Raw genomic sequence first — 16,671 nt, 5'->3', positions numbered from 1 at the left:
ACCTGCAATGGTCTGGTACGACAATATGGGAGTAGGCTCCTTAGCATTCAACCCCGTATTCCACGCCAGGACTAAACACATAGAAGTTGACGGACACTTTATCCGGGAAAAAAGTGGCAGCCAAAGCAGTTGAGGTTCGATACGTGCTCACAACAGAGCAAGTAGCAAAGATCTTCACTAAACCGCTCAATATCCCTCGGTTTGTATTCTTGTCTTTCAAACTAAACATGATTTCACATCATGTTTAGTTTGAGGGGGTGTATTAAGTGTACACCACTAGATTAGTCAGTTGAGAATCAATTAGAGAATGAGCAGCTGAGATTAAAGCTCAAGCTTGTATTTATACTTAAGTGTACAATATATTCATTAGTCAAGTCAATACAATCCCATCTCGCTCTCTCTTCTTTCTCTCTCTAGTTTGTTACGTTTGTTAGTAATACTTTTGTACAAAATAGCTCTTGTTGTACACATAATGATCTTGTAAACCTCTTGCAAAATTATATTGCATGCAAAACAAATAATATTTGGAAAAATTACATAACATACTTTCATTGTTCTTCGTAACTGTAGTTATGTAATCATACACGTCACACGCTACCAGAAAAAGAAAAAGAAAAAAGATCAGAGTGAAAAGTACGTACAAACATACACACGCCACCAAATAATACAACAAATCCCTCATTAAAAACGACAGCACAAAAAATCCAAGAACTACGTAAGAATCAAGTTATTAATATTCATGCATTCGTAAAAGAAACTAGTATCGTAAGGAGATAAAAGTAGAATTCAGATGTGCCTCCAAGGCCTGTCGGCGAGGGTGACGCAGTCAAAGTGTCGGTAACAGTCAACGAGGTGGTCAATGGTCAACCCCGCGGCTTGCATGAATGAGTGGACGATGACTGGACCCACAAAGCGAAAGCCACGCTTCAACAGGTCTTTGCTTATGGCCTCAGCTTTAGGGCTTCTCAGAGGCACGTTCTTGGGGTATTTGTAACGGTTCATCACCGGTTTGTGGTTCACGTACCTCCACATGTAGTTGCTCAGCGTCCCAAATTCCCTTACAATCTAATCAATCACTCAATTAATACTTGTTGTTTACCACTAAAAAAAAGTAATTTAATTGATGACATTTAATTGCTTGCCTTTAGAATGCATTTGGCGTTATCAATTATGCATCTCACTCTACTCTCAGCCAACATGATTGCTTTGTCCGAAGCTATTTCTGTTATCTCTTTTTCTCCCATTTTAGCAACGGCTTCTGGGTCAAATCCACTAAAAGCTTCCCTATATTTGCACAGCAACACCCCCACGCGCGTCATATATATATATATACATACATATATACACATATATATACATATACACACGCGCGCGCGCGCGCAGTGTGTGTGTGTTCTGTTATGAAGTCATTTTCATATCATGCGTTGTACCGTGCAACAGGTCAATGTATTCATAAACCAGAGTTATATAGTTTATAAGCATATAAATTTTATTCAAGTACAAATAGCTCATTATTTACTTATGTAGTTAAGATTAAACAAATATACTAGTTATTTGTATAAATAATGAAAAAACTTCACTAACTTTAAAGCAAGTAATTTAGTAAGTTGTTAGTCATTATTAACCAGGCGTAAAAATCATTCGGTAAGTTGATTAGGTAAATGGATTTTTATTATTTGCTTAACTTAATTCAAACACTCATGAGTACTTAGCGTAATGCCGTGTTTCTTTTTCCTCTACAATTTAATACTAAAACTCTACGTTTTATATGTATACGTGTCACATTTAAATAATACTTATGTCTTTTAAAGATAAGCTGGCCGTATGTCAAGTTTAAATTTTAACAATATGACATTTAAATTCGATAAAATATAATGTTGTAAACATAACTAGACTTTTTCATATTATACTATACTATAAAAGAAAAACTAGAAAAAATACCTCTCCTCAACCACAGTAAATATAATAAGCAAAATATTACCTAAATAGTTCCCTCCTTTTAAGAATTTCAGTCCAATTGTAGTCCATTAACATGCCAGACAATGCTAGAAGCTCGAACAGTTGGCTGTCATTCAGAGTTGACGATTTTAAATTATAGCATAATAATTTTATAAATAAAAAAAATTGAAAGATGAACTAATCACTCAAGTTAATTATATTGAAATTACTAAAATAATGTAAATGACTTTACTTATCATCATAAACAGGAACTCCCCAGCAGTCATCATGAAATGCCACGTAAACCTTATCTGTGCGACAAACCGTTTTAAAAGCACTCATCAAACACATACCACATTTCTTTAATAAACCATCATGTCTCTAAATTTTTTAATACTGCTAATGAAGAGCTGCTTTAAACTAACAAAATAACATTTATAGTTATCTAGTAAAATGAATATGTTCGGCTTTCGTTACTATATATATATTATTATATATGGACTTTCTTAACATGTTCCATTAGTCAAATATTTTTTTGGAGACTACTATACATTTCTAACAACTTCACAACAACGAGTGGACATCGTTTGATGACACTTGGTTTTCTTAATTTCATCTGATCGATCTCTCTTAACCGCCATTAGGAGAAAAAAAAAACTGTAGTGAATATCGTTTCGCTGAATATTTACGATACTACTTACTTTCAATTTATGTACTGGTATATAGTATAGTAGCGAAATTCATATAATAGACAGCACCAAATTATATTCAATAATATTTTTTTTTCCTGTACCGCTACTGTTTTTTGAATCTGTAGTAATTATTATAGTTTTGAAAAAAACATATAAAGTTAGGAGGCATAACGTAGATCATAAAATTTGTAATTGGTCTAGTAAGACTCTTTGATTTTTAATCTTTCTAGAGTTCTTGAACAGAAAATGACATAATGACTTTTTTTATTTTTATTTTTAATTTTTCTCTTGAAGGTGTATTTTGTATATTAATGTTTATGTTTGTTTTCTACTTTATATATGAAGACCTAATGTATAAAGAGTTTGCAGAAAAAAATCCAACTACACGAGAATCGAAATTAAAACGTGATGAGAAAAGAAACTTGGCATAATCGATTTAAGACATCATCAGTTAGCTAAAACACAAAATGAGTTTTGAAAGTTCTTTGATTACTATTTCTGTAAAAAGAGTATTTCTGTTAAAAATCAGTTCTTGACCTTAAGTCATATTACTATTTCTTTTCATTTTGAGTACTGAAAGTTAAGCCCCGCAACACTAAAAATGCAACGACTACCGATAATAGAATTCAGATCCTTCTTCCCTCTTTTGTGTGTGTGTGTATGTTTTTTTTTCGCCCTTCCTATCAAAATACGTTACATCATCATATTTTTCGCTGATTATTAAATTGGATAAAATGTCTATTTTAATACGAGAGGGATATAGAACATGAGACACCAAAAGAATTCAGACTATGTAGAATAAGCTAGAAGTATAAATTCATGACAATATGAGAAAAACAATATATATAATTTACAAAATATCAACTCACACATTCTAAGGGTATCACATTATTTTTAGTATAATATTGAAAAATATTTTCGCGCTTATCTAGCAACCGTACTGAGTTTCGATTATTCGAGCCCATCAACTAGTAGCTAATAAAATAAAACAAAAGCCAATAAAAAAACCAAGGACATTTGACTTTTAGTCGCACTACCCATAATTTTCGTAACATCTATTCACAATTATTATTTTCTTATGACTTAAATTATAACTAAATATGTTTTGGTCATAAATACGTACGTGACTATGAAGTAACGTTTTAGTGTTGGGCCTAAACAGTCACAAATTGTCATCCAACCCCATATCTTCTAGCTAACCATACACTGTAGTAATAATATTGTCATAAAAATTTACATACCACTATTCTTTGTTATCCAATTGCACCTCCTCAATTCCCCGGGGCTTTTATTACCATCTTGTCCCTGTGGCTCGTGGAGCTGAAACGCACCGGATTTGGGGGGCGGAGATGCTCGCCTCGTTGGGGTTGCAATGAGACGAAGAGCCAACGAGAGCCGTTGATCAATAGGAGAACCAAAATCCGCAAGAGAAGAGTCGTTCGAGTTTTCAGAAAAGGACAACGAGAATGACGAGGACGAAGAGGATGAGAGCGAAAAAGACGAATCGCTCCTCTGAAATCCAACGGGGTAGATTCTCTTGAGGCGTTTGGAGAACAAAGAGTTTTGGATTGACTTGTTTTCCTTTTTGTCTTTGTGTTCTTTGAGAGTACTATTGTTTCGTTCAAGGATTGTTGGTCTTCTTACGTTTGCCTTTGACATTTTGCTTTTTGTTATGATATGGTGAAGAATTAGTTTGAGAAAGAGGCATGCAAAACTGAGCCTACAAGGCTTTCTATATATATGGAGTTGTTTTATTACGTGGGATTATAATATTGTGCACACGATTTTAGGCCATGAGGAGAGAGAGGTGTGATTTAAAAGTTGGTTGGTGAGGTGTTAGTTTCTCAATTATGTATTGTTTAAAATTATACACTCCTTCATTTTCAAGCAAAATATTGGTTAAATAACATTTTCTACGTATGATCATACTAGCTTAGGAAAAAAAACGAAAAATTCTAAATGAAATAGAGAAATGGATAGTTATCAATTAATAGAATGACAAGATTATATATTTGATTAATTATAAATTTCCAAGATGCATGTATAAATTTAGTTTTTTATATCATATAATAACTGGTCATAATTCTTGTGGACTTGACATATAACCCATTTTCACAAGTCATGACTTTTAATCCTCGATAGAATTCAAAAGGAAACATCATTTTTCCAATTTATAAGTAATATACGCAACGGGAATTTGGCTACAATTCAATCCTTTATTACTGTAATAGAGAAGGACAAATGGAAATTTGTATACACAAAGTGTCATATTTGTCTAACATAGTCTAATGGAAAAATTTGAAAATTATACACATCTCTACCGATGGCGGACCAAGAAATTCAAGTCAAGAGATCAAATTTGAAGGAAAAAAAAAATTCGCGGATCAAATTTGAGCCAGTAGTATAAAAAATATTACTATTTTTAGAGTAAAAATTACAATTTATAAAAGTTCAGATGGAGTATTTGCCCCTCTTGAATCTAAGGCGGCTCTGCCCCTAAGCTCTACCTAAGCGAACAAGAATGCTCCAAAATCACCATTTTCTAAAAAGTTATCAACTATTTGTAAAAACATCAAAATTTTCACCAAATCGTTAGATTTTGACAAAAAAAAAACATTTTTTTCATAGGAATAAAAATCAAAACGTTCAAAGAGCAACACTTTTTTGTATTTAAAGTAATTGATTTTTTCAGTACGGTCCAATTTTTATAAAACCATCAAAATTATCAACTAAGAAAAAAAAAAGAGGATTACACAAATTTAAAATTTAAAAAAACGTGGTATTTTAAATGTACGTATATATACACAAGGATAAATATCGCATTTCTGATAAAAGTAGTTCTACGTTAGTGGAAATAGTTTCTTGTGTTAAAGTTTATCCCTGGTTTGTGATTCAAGTTCAAGACGTCCATGGGTTACGCATGAGATGTATTTTTTATAGTATTTTTTACCCCTAAAAAATATTTTGAAGGTAAAAGACAAAATATCGCAAGATACAACAAAGTTGTATTCATATTGCATAAGTCCGAACGTAGGCAAAAATAAATTTATTGAGAGAGAGATTCAAATGTTCAATGACATTTGTCACAGAAAATTGAATATAAACAAAAAACAGTAGCTTCTCTTCGTTTGCAACCAAACAACCCGACCATGGACCAAACAATCATTTGCATTTTGCACCAAACATCATTACTCTTTGTTCAAATGCAAACTAAAAAATAACCAGTAATTAAAATGACAAACACCATGGCGAGAATCATCGCAAGAGAGCCCACACGAACCACATCGTATTCGAGATTTGCCACAATATGCCCACATGATGTCATGCTCAAGTGCACCTTCAAAAGCCATGATGCCTCAATCACTATATTCTACAAGCTAGCTAGTGACAAATGAAACTCACTTGCATCCATATTTAATAATAGTTATTTCTTTTACCATATATAACAAGCACATCTCCTTAGTATTAGTATGTTATTCATGTCATACTCTTTCTCACTTACACAGCTCTCAAACACACTACTATTACTCATGCATACTCTTTCTCACTTACACAACTCTTAAACACACTATTTTTGTCTTTAGTGAACAAACAATAAAATTATAAAAAAAAAAACCTTTTTTTTTCTCCTTTCCAAAACGCCATTTTACTTTACAAAGGCTATATTTCCTCAGTTTGAAGACCTTAAATATTTAAAAAATTGCATTAAATTCAATCATAATAATTTTGCAGTGCCCGGCGATACAATTTAATCATATTATAGTCTGTTATAAAATTTATAAAAATTTGATGTTCTAACACTAGTCGAATGTTTTTCTTAAGATTGATGGTTAAGTGATATATATTTTTTTTCCCAAAATAGAAATATGTGTATAATTATCCAATATTTTAATTAGTAGGTTATATAAACAACTTAAAAATGAGTTGTTTTTATATGTCAAACTTTAAATTTTCCTTGTAATATAATTTGGCTAAGCATTGTTGTTTACTTAAATTATTTATCAAATCTCTATAAAAATATGTTGATGTTATTAAAAAGAATTAGCTGAGATTAATGATTCAAATCAAGCTTTCACATAGGTTTATCAATAGTCTTTGAATTTTGCGGATATATTTCTGTCGGGAAATCGACAGTAATAATACCATTTGCCTGACAAGTAACAAAAATCAACCAAAACCCAAATATTAACACATCTAATACTAAATCGGTCATAGAATGGTTGATTCCGTGACACATTTGATTACGAGATGTGTCAATATTGGGATTTTAGTTGATTTTTGGTAAGTAACAAGCAATTGATATTATTACCGTCAATTTCTCATTTCTTTGTGTCATAAGTAGCCCATTAAAGCTCAAAGCTTGAAACTCTGGTCGTTTTTCCTAACTTTTGTAATTTTTAAATCCTTTTCATTTATGTTATGGATGCCTTAACTATCTAACCAATTTCAAATTTAATATTAAGAAATTAGCCAATGTTTCATTTATTTTGATAAATTAATCATTTACCAAAATTAATTAACGTATAAAAATGCTAGAGACAATCATGCAAACCGCTATCCGATTAATTAAGTTATGTCACCAAATTTTAAATATGGTTAAAACATTGAGTAGATTGCAAATCTAATATTTCAACTAGCTTAATCCGTGAGTTTTTATTTATTTATTTATTTTATAGATTCTCAAATGTGCGATCTAGGTAACCCTAGGTTTCAACGTAAAATAACAATTTCATATGATAATAATCATCAAAGTAACTATATTCCAGCTTAAAAAATAAGATTTGTTGATTACACTTAAGAATTTGCAAAAAGAATTGATTTGCTTACGATTTTTAAACATGGACGGAATTACAATAATATCGTCAAAAACACGGGGGAAATAAGCAAAATAGCCAGGAGTGCTGTTTCAAAGTTAAAGGATAATAGCTTGTGCCAATAAAACAAATTATGCATCAATCTGTTTAGCCACGCAAAGTTTAGAGATCATAGATGTAAATAAAAAATATTGTAAATTTCTAGATGTTATAAAAATAAAAAATAATTTTAAATACACTTTTCTATGTAATGCATTGATATTACCTATTTGAGTCATGACATAAGATAATTGTACATGTTATAATCATATACACACAAATAAATGATTAAGTAATAATGCTACAATATGCAATCGGGTTGACTGTTGTTAGTAGGTCTTGTTTTTGGCTCATACAAATAAACTTAGACACACATAAAACAAGACATCAACACATCAGCGTTCTGCGTTCACACACACACACACACACACACACACACACATATATATATATATATATATATATATATATATATATATATATATATATATATATATATATATATAGGTGGTTTTTTAAGTAATTTTTCAGTGATATATAATAAATTGCAAGTAAGATTTTAAATTCTGGCATCAAGATTGAGAAGTTGCAACTACTCATGGTTGCTTGAAGTGGTGTTCTAGATATAGCACATGATTATATTTAAGCTGTTGGGTATGTGAAAGTGTACAGTGTCTATGGAACTAGTTTAGTTGTGGTGTTTGTCTCAACACAAGTGCAATGGGTCCATGGCATTCTTGACTCCTACTTCTAAGTTCTGAGCCATACTTTTTGCCAATATGGAAAAAGATATCCCAGCTTTCTTTGAGAAATCCTGGTTATTTCTTCTTTTTGTTTCACATTTTATCCAAAAATCTTTTATGAAGGATTCCTTAATAACAACATTTATGGGTTTGTTTTTAAATATTGTTTCAAATAATCGGTATTTGTCGTTTACTTCAACAAGATTAATATTAAATTATAGAAATATGTATATATATGCTCAACATTATAGATTTATGCCCTACATTTGAATATTTAATTTAATAGCAACACTACTAGTGTACGCCTAAGGTAGAACATCAAGTGTCCGATAGTTCCGTTCTAGACTACACCCAGATTTGAGAACAAACTACTCCAGAATTCCTAGTCTTTTGTCGTTTAGTAAAAACTTTTTCTCTCCGTAGAGTTTAGCCCTGGGATTTGGTTCGCTTTTCGTTGGAAAAGTGCAAGGGTTCTCTTTTCGTTTCCTTGTTCGTGAGGCTGTTCAGGTGTGAGTGGGGTGCTGTACGAAGTGTTGAGAGAGTTCCTTGTTAGTTCTGGGCTGAGAAACACAGACGAGAATGAAATTAAGACGGTTGTTCAGGTTGTAGGTAGGTTGAATAACTTATTGAATAACTTATTATTGCTGATTAATTAAGATGATAAATAGCAAATAATCAAACAGTAAGCAGTAAATAACACAGGACAATTGATAACCCAGTTCGGTATAAATAACCTACGTAGGAGGACTGATACGTTCGGGTGAAAACAATCCACTATAATCAATCAATTCAAAATTATAAAAATATTAAGTTTTGAAATTCTATTTAGGCAGAAGAAAGAAGTCGCACACAATGTACCAATGTGTCGACAACTTGATCTGACGCAATCAATGGATAATAAATAATAGTGCGATAAAGAAATGACACAAGAAATGATAACCCAATTTTGTGCTACATCACATACTCTGGGGGACTCTCAGCCCAATGGAAAGGAATTCACTAAAACAATTAGTCAATAGTAAAACCAATGACTTACGTGAACAACACCGGACTCAAAGCCAATTTACTATTACTACTTGTGAATACCTAAATAGGGCTCCCCCTGGATATGAGACCTCTCTCAATTCCACTCTTCAAACACACTCACAATGTTTGGTCGCCTTCAATGTCAATGCTCGTGAGGACTTCAATCACGTAATCACAAACCCAAACTCTCTCCAACACTCAGATCTTTGGAAAAGTGTTTAGAGATTTGTGCCACACAAATCAAACAATCAACTTCTCAGTCCGCCAGTCATGCACGTCTAAGAACCCTAAAAGTTTGATGTGTGCGTCAAGAGCTGAGAAGCGCACGGCTTTTATGATAGTCAAACAAGGCAAGAGAACGATCTAGGTTTCCTTACCCATACACGCGTGAAGATCCAACGAGTAAAGACTCCCGCAAAATATTATGGTAAATCAAGAAACTTTCCAAAAATAAAGGCTGCGCTCAGTGTGCAAGTTGTCTGAACATATCCTGGAGCCGACATCTTTCCGAAACAACTTACATAAAAAATAACACGAAACAAACGTATCAACAAACTCCCCATTTGACTATTTTTTTAGGCAAGCACAACCTGAGCATTACTCATCAGATAATGTCTCATCAACAGAACCAGCAACACATCCACAAGAGACAAAAGCAAACACGTGAAAATAAATGACAAGTGACTAGCTCTCCCCCTGATTGCCACAAAAAGAGCAAAGGCAACCCAAGAGAATTCAAATATCTGATACACACAAAAATACTGAAGTACACAGCAAAATAAACAGTGTCAAGAAAACAAGGAAAGAACCAAAATCCAGAACACACAAGGAAGTCAGAGGAGCACAATGTTGTCAATGGTGCCCACAAGAAGAGTTGTAGTCTTTATTTTGTACATTTGATGTAATAAACTCTCATGAAGACTCTTGCTTGTAATTGCTTATTCATTAATAAAGTTGAAACGTTCATTCATTCTTTCTTTGTTTGAAGCTTTATGATAAAACCTTAGTCTTTTAGTCCATAAACAAACTTAACAACTTACGAAGAGACAAATGTAGATTTGCATGAACAAACTCTTCGTAGTTTGCTTAAAACGATATATTCGCAATCTAAGGGTCAAAGGACTATTGACCTCAGTATGATTGTTAGAAGAATCTATGATGTCTGGTTATGAGGCATTGAGAGGTGGAGACTCTATAGTTCTTCTAGGTATCTTCCGAAGGTACTGAATTGACCAGTGCACTTCTAGAGACAAGATAAGAACAAACCATTTAACCTCTTATGTCTCGAAGTCACTACGTATGAATTGCATCGTGCTTACCTTAATCCTGAAATGAGACATGTCATTTCACACCTTAGTATTCTCATTTGAGAAAGTTAGAGTTCGGACTCACTATGTGATTCCGAACAGGGCCTATTGGTGAAATACTAAGTTGTGAGAATGTCATGAGTAACTTTGTGAAGTTCTCATAGATATGGAATTCATGTACAAGATTGCTGAAATGCAATGTATGTCACCTCATGCTTTGTTCCTTGGAGTGTGAATAAATGAACTGGCCAGTGTCCAAATTGAGTCCTGACTCTTTTGGATGAAACAATGTGACTTGTTAGCTCCTCGTCAATACATTATTTCTAACTTATTCACAAGCGACAAAGGAGTTGAGGAAATAACAGCTAGAAGGGTAAAATGATAATTTAGTAAATCCCGACTAGCTGATGACATTCATGAAGGGTAAACATAGATAATATTCAGTGGATCCGCTCATCATAATTAGGTTGAATTCTTGAGTAGAAAATAAATTCATTTGAACCGAGAGATTTTCAGTGTCAACTCTTTAGTGGAGTCAGTTGGCATTAAGCTAAACTTGGAAAAGGTTTGTGAACTTTTGAGTCCAAGTGTTTAGCTCAAGCTTTGTTCATTTGGGTCCATGAGGTCACTGTCACGAATCACATCGAGTAGGAATAGTTAAACTGGAAGCTAAGTCAAAACAAGAACGAAAATTGTCAAAAGGGTATATTTGTCTTTTGAGACATATGATGAAATGAATGTCAATAATTTTTTTTTTACAAGGTCATTTGATGGCATGCATCACTCGGCCAATACTAGTCTTATTGGGCCATGTGGATTAATTTCATTTCATAAGAATTTTATTGAAAATTCTTAATGAGCCTTTCTCATGTTGTCATGAACAAATGAAGAAGCTTCTAGAAGCTCCTTCTAGAATGAGTTTGGGCGCCTACCCTATAGAGAAATAGGAGAGATTATTTTGTGTATAAATGTATCAAGATACTTCCCAAAAGAAAAATAGGAAACAAATTTGCATGATGATGCTTTAGGGTAATCGGCCAAGAGAGAGACAAGGCAAGGCAAGAATCAAAAATGGAAACAAATCCAAGCCTTCTAGAAGGCATCCTTGGCCGAGCATCTCAAGTGGGAAAAAAGGTAATTGGCTCATGAATATGTGATATTCTATAGAAGAGGAAACTACCTTATAGAAGGTGAGACCTCTCCTATAAATAAGAGCCCCTTTTCTTCACAATTCATTCATCCAAGTTTAAGAGATTTGAGAGACTCTCTCTCTAGAACTTGGCCGCCCCTTCCTCTCTCTCTCTAGTTTATTTTCGATTTTTTGTTTTGGCACCTAGGTCCTCATTCGACCTAGTGTTTAGCTCTGCGACTTCAAGACTCGTTCTTAAGTCGTAGTGTTTAAAAGTGCCCACTCACTAATTCCTTTTCTCTCGAGTGATTTAGTGATAGAAACTTTTGTGGTTGCTCGAGGTGCCGAGGAAAGAAAGAGGGACGTGCTGCGAGGGGAGACGAGCGTTGCAACTTTCTAAGAGCTTCTCAAAGATCAAGCTTCAAGAAAGGTTAGTAAACTTCTATGCTCATTATAGTTTTTATTTACGTGTACTTGCTCTTTTGTCTAGGTTAGTAAAAACTGGTTTTACTTGTAAAAGAAAAATTTTAAAATTCCGCTGCTTACCGAAGCGTTAATTATTTTCTTAAACCCTAGATCGATTCCAACACACAACCAAAAGAGTATCAGAACAAGGAGATACATACTGAATAAAGCAAAAGCAGAATCTTCATCACTCTCACCATCATTGCCAGAAACATCAACATCAGCATCTTCATCTTCATTTTCAGGAGCAAGGGCAACATGCCAAGAGGAGGAGGCAACATCAACACTAGGAATATGTGTCATCACCTTGATAAGCCATTCACACACAGCTTTCCGGCGATTGGAGGTGTCAATAATCTCTTTGAGGGCAAAGACCTCTTAAATAAGGGCTTTGAGAGTATTACTCTGCACCGTCTTAGAAATAGAAGCAACTTCAGGGTGTCACCAGGAGGGAATGATGTCCCATCTGATGGCTTGACAATGTCACAAGCATGTTTTCCTTCAAAAAGCTTGTGACTGATAGTAAGCTTGCTTGGAACCTTCCCTATGACATCGTCAGCACACATAATACCCTTCTTTTGGGATAAGAGAATTCCCACAACCAAAGAAGGAAAGCCAATCGGCAACTTCACATCAAAAGATTTTGCCTGCCTAAACAAGTGCTCATAAACAAACTCCCAAAAGTCAAAAGAAGAGCGAATACTTATCTGATACATGAGATTTTCCAAGTCAGGGGTAACACCAGAGCCATGAGACGAAGGAGCCTAGTTGGCAATGGCAATTCTGTAGAGAACAAAATATTTGGCTGACAGAAAGGCCAAGGGAAGAAGAACCTTCTTCGGCCAGGAATCCTTCTCTTCTCTAGAAAGTTCTCGAAAAATGGTCTCCACATATGGCAGGCGACCAAGAGTGATGGTCCTACCACGATCCATAAAACTATTGATCACATAGGGAGAGATATTGAAACAGTGACCTCGCACGAACACTTTCCTAAACTCAGGACTGTCAGGTTGATTGATGCCAGAGGAAAGGTTGATAATACATTCCTTTACCAACTTGGGATAGTAGGGACCAATCCCAATAGCAGTCTTGAGTAATTGAGCATCGCTTAACAATTCCATAACTACTTCAATCTTAAGCGCTTCCCGAGACAAGTTCTTCTCAAGATAGATCTTCCTATGAAAGACATATCTCCATTTAGCCATCCGGTCTTCAGTGTGAAAAGAGACATTGTCAAGATGAGCATAGGGAACGTTTCTAGGAATCTTTTGACCAGCAATGCACCTTTTCGCGATCACAGAGGTACCAGCACAGACATCTTCGTCCTCTTCTCCACAGATGTCTCCTGGGATGTCAACAACGTCTTCTTCGACAATCTTCTTTCTGGGAGAGACTCTTTTCATGAATTTCTTCTTGTTTAACCCAAATTTAACTTTTTTCTTCTTCTTGTCTGCAGATTTTTCCTTTTCCATAAAAAAAACTTTCTTCTTCTTCCCCTTAGGCAGAAGGGAAGTCAGAACATCATCATCACTATCATTCTTCCTCTTCCGGGGAGGACTTCTCACTTTTAACAACATCTTTCCTTGCAGACTCTTTAGAAGAATCAATGGGAGGTCTGGAAGATGTAGGGACATCTTTCTCGACAACAGAAATATTAGGCATTCTGGGAGCACTAGTAGTTTTATCCTTCAAACCCTGGGACAAACCAAGAATCCCACCAATAACATCAGCAGCAGGGGGCTCAGTGGTATCCAATGGATCTCAAGTTATCAGGAACATCCATAACGTTTTCCTCATCATTAGCCCTAGTATTAGCGTCTTCTTCAACAATGTCATTATTCATATTTTATATTTCCTCTTCAGCGACAGTATTGAGAGGATCAGAAACAGAGATACCTTGGATTAAAACATGCGAAGCTTCACTCGGCGAAGAGGGGTTGTGATTCTTTGGAGAGGAATCAGGAGCAGAAATGTCGGAGTGAGAGGCAGTGGCTTCTTCTTCAAAAGAGTCCCTTGAGGAAACCGACCCAGTGACATCAGTGATGGACATGACAACATTCCTAGGGGAAAGCTATTTGTTTGTGTTGCGAAATTAGTCGTACACGCAAGTACGCGTGGTCGCAATAGTAATAAACCGCAAGTGCGCGTCGATCCCACGAGGACTAGTTAAATTTATATATGAGTTTCACTAATACGAAGAGAACCCAGAGGAATTGAGGAACGGGTCTCACAAACTTTTCAACAAGCAATTTAAATAAATTAATTAATAAAAACACGGGTTTAACGGATAGAGACAGGTAGGACTATGGCTTTACGAGTTCAATCTTCGGTTCGAATTCAAGGGAATTCACGTACGATTATTATTATTCACACTTTACTACTCATACTCACACTAACTATATCATTAAATCTTTCTCGAGCATCTACCAACCTAAACCTATGCCATAATTTTATCTCCCGATCTCAATCCCTAAAAAGCACGGCAAGCATTAAACACAAGAGTATTCTCACGAGTCGATAACAACCTAGCTATATCTAGCCTAGGAGTTGTATTCCTGTAATTCAAATCAAGCACACTAACAACCTAATGTTTCTCAAGCATCAGGTCGAAATTAAAGATCATGCATAAGTTAGTTAGTCTTACACAAGCATAAAGAACAGATTTGAATTTAAGCAAAGTAGTTAGAATAACAACAATTCAACAATATATCAAAGGGAATCCATCACCGATTCATGAACTCGCTACACCATAGCCCTTGAGGGGCGTAGTGCATGGTGACGAGAAGAACAGACATAAGAAACGAGGGAGAAATAATCAAGAGCAAATAAACGAGAAACATAATTTTCAATAATAAAAACTGGAGTTCAAGAGATTAAAGGAAGAAGAATAAAACTGTGAATCGATGATGAACGGAATTGATGATGTTGGTTCTCTAATCTCTCTCTCTCTCTCTCTCTCTCTCTCTCTCTCTCTCTCTCTCTCTCTCCAAAGCTCTTTAGGTTACAAAGGTGTTTTAATCACAAAAAGGGTTGTTTTTCGGAGTCATCTGACCCTTCCAATTAGATCCGATCAAGATCTTCTCAAAAAGTCAATTTCCAATTCCAGATTTACAAAGGCGCACGGCGCGGAGTAGAATTTTCGGCTTATGTGCGCTCCACGCGTAAGAATCTGTGACTTTTCTGTGCAGGATTTACAATCCACACAGCGTGATATTTGGACCTTGTTATGCGCGGTCTAGAGTTTTGCTGTCCCCACAGAGCGCGCGTATAACTCCGGGACTCGTCAAGGCGTCTTTGCTGTGCGCGGGAGGGGGCTCGCGGCGCGCGGAAGATAATTTTTTGCACTTATTGTTTTGAACTCCGTTTCGACCTGTTTTGTCTTCCAAGTTGCGTCTTTTTCCATGAATTGACTCTGAACACTCTTTTGCTCTTTTGAACCTGTAACTCATCGAAAACACACTAAAAACCATCAAAAAAGCCGAGGACTCGTCGATTTTCCGCTCGGGAGATAGGATTTTTACGCTGAGTAACGTACCTATCGAATCTCCCCAAACTTAAACTATTACTTGTCGTCAAGTAACAAAATAGAATAAAAAGACACCATACAAACTAACTAAATGACACAGTTAAAATTATAATAACCAAGATGCCTCAACCAATTCATGTTTGCCTCAAACTCGAATCTATAGACTTACATAGACACGGAAACCCACGATTTTAAACTTCAAGTTAACTACCAAATAAGATATAGATCAAATAAGCTCACGTTACATTAGACCGTTTTGCGATGCTTACCCATCTCGGAAACTTTTAGGCACCAAGTCTCGTACTCCGTCCAACCACCATCGAGAGAAGACAAAAAAAATCGAAATAAGAATCAGAATTTGGTTTCGATTTGACACACATGTGCCCCCTCATCTCTCTTGATCTCCACTAATGTGCACACATCCTTTCTAGCTCGTTCATAGTTGTTTTTTGGCTTGTAATGTTCAGGCTAGGGTCACAATAGGATATGGAATTTTTAGTGATTAAAATCAACCTAGCAGGGATCGCAAATCACTTCTCACAAACAGTCTAACCTCACACTCAACTTGCTTTAGTACACGATCTATCATAAAATCACCATCTAAACCGTCACTCCAAGAATCTCAACTCAACAATACATATCTGCAAGTCATTCTTATTTTTCGTTTGAACACCGTAATTAAACAAAACAAAAATAATAAACAAAAATAAAAACTAAATGCTAAAAGTGAGCATCATCCTAAACCTCTTTTTTTGTATTCTTTTTTTCGCTAAACATAATAACATAAATAAAAACAATAATAAAAATGGTTACGGTGTTCTACGATTTATTCTATATATTTCTTTCTTTTTTTATTGACCTGGAGATTCACTAAAAAAAACATGTCTAAAACTCTCGGAAGTGACTCGCGATGACGTCCTTACTAAATCAAAGGATTCTTTGTGGGAATGTCTTCATCGGGTAGGCTACATTACATGGCTAAGAACAAGAAA

The 16,671-nt window shown here is 35.0% G+C and overlaps 2 protein-coding genes across 2 annotated transcripts; both read right to left on the bottom strand.

Annotated features, from left to right (window-relative positions):
* Window positions 1–474: 474 nt before the first annotated feature.
* Window positions 475–4,386, bottom strand: LOC149402701 (DNA glycosylase superfamily protein). The gene is made up of 5 exons (XM_089610154.1): window positions 3,872–4,386; window positions 2,192–2,249; window positions 1,982–2,065; window positions 1,143–1,284; window positions 475–1,065 (listed from the first exon to the last, which is right to left on the bottom strand). Exons 1-5 carry the CDS (start codon window positions 4,287–4,289, stop codon window positions 787–789), a joined length of 981 nt encoding a protein of 326 aa, XP_089466280.1. The 5' UTR covers window positions 4,290–4,386; the 3' UTR covers window positions 475–786.
* An 8,069-nt stretch (window positions 4,387–12,455) lies between these two features.
* Window positions 12,456–13,556, bottom strand: LOC149402700 (uncharacterized). The gene is made up of 2 exons (XM_089608492.1): window positions 12,987–13,556; window positions 12,456–12,860 (listed from the first exon to the last, which is right to left on the bottom strand). The coding sequence occupies exons 1-2, from the start codon at window positions 13,554–13,556 to the stop codon at window positions 12,456–12,458; spliced, it is 975 nt and encodes a 324-aa protein (XP_089464618.1).
* Window positions 13,557–16,671: the final 3,115 nt, after the last annotated feature.

This window comes from Urtica dioica, chromosome 3 (genome assembly GCF_054948205.1).
Source record: "Urtica dioica subsp. dioica isolate 48M chromosome 3, U.dioica_male_clone48M_v1_H2, whole genome shotgun sequence".
Classification (NCBI taxonomy): Eukaryota; Viridiplantae; Streptophyta; class Magnoliopsida; order Rosales; family Urticaceae; genus Urtica; species Urtica dioica.
This window is presented reverse-complemented; position numbering and strand designations above follow the sequence as displayed.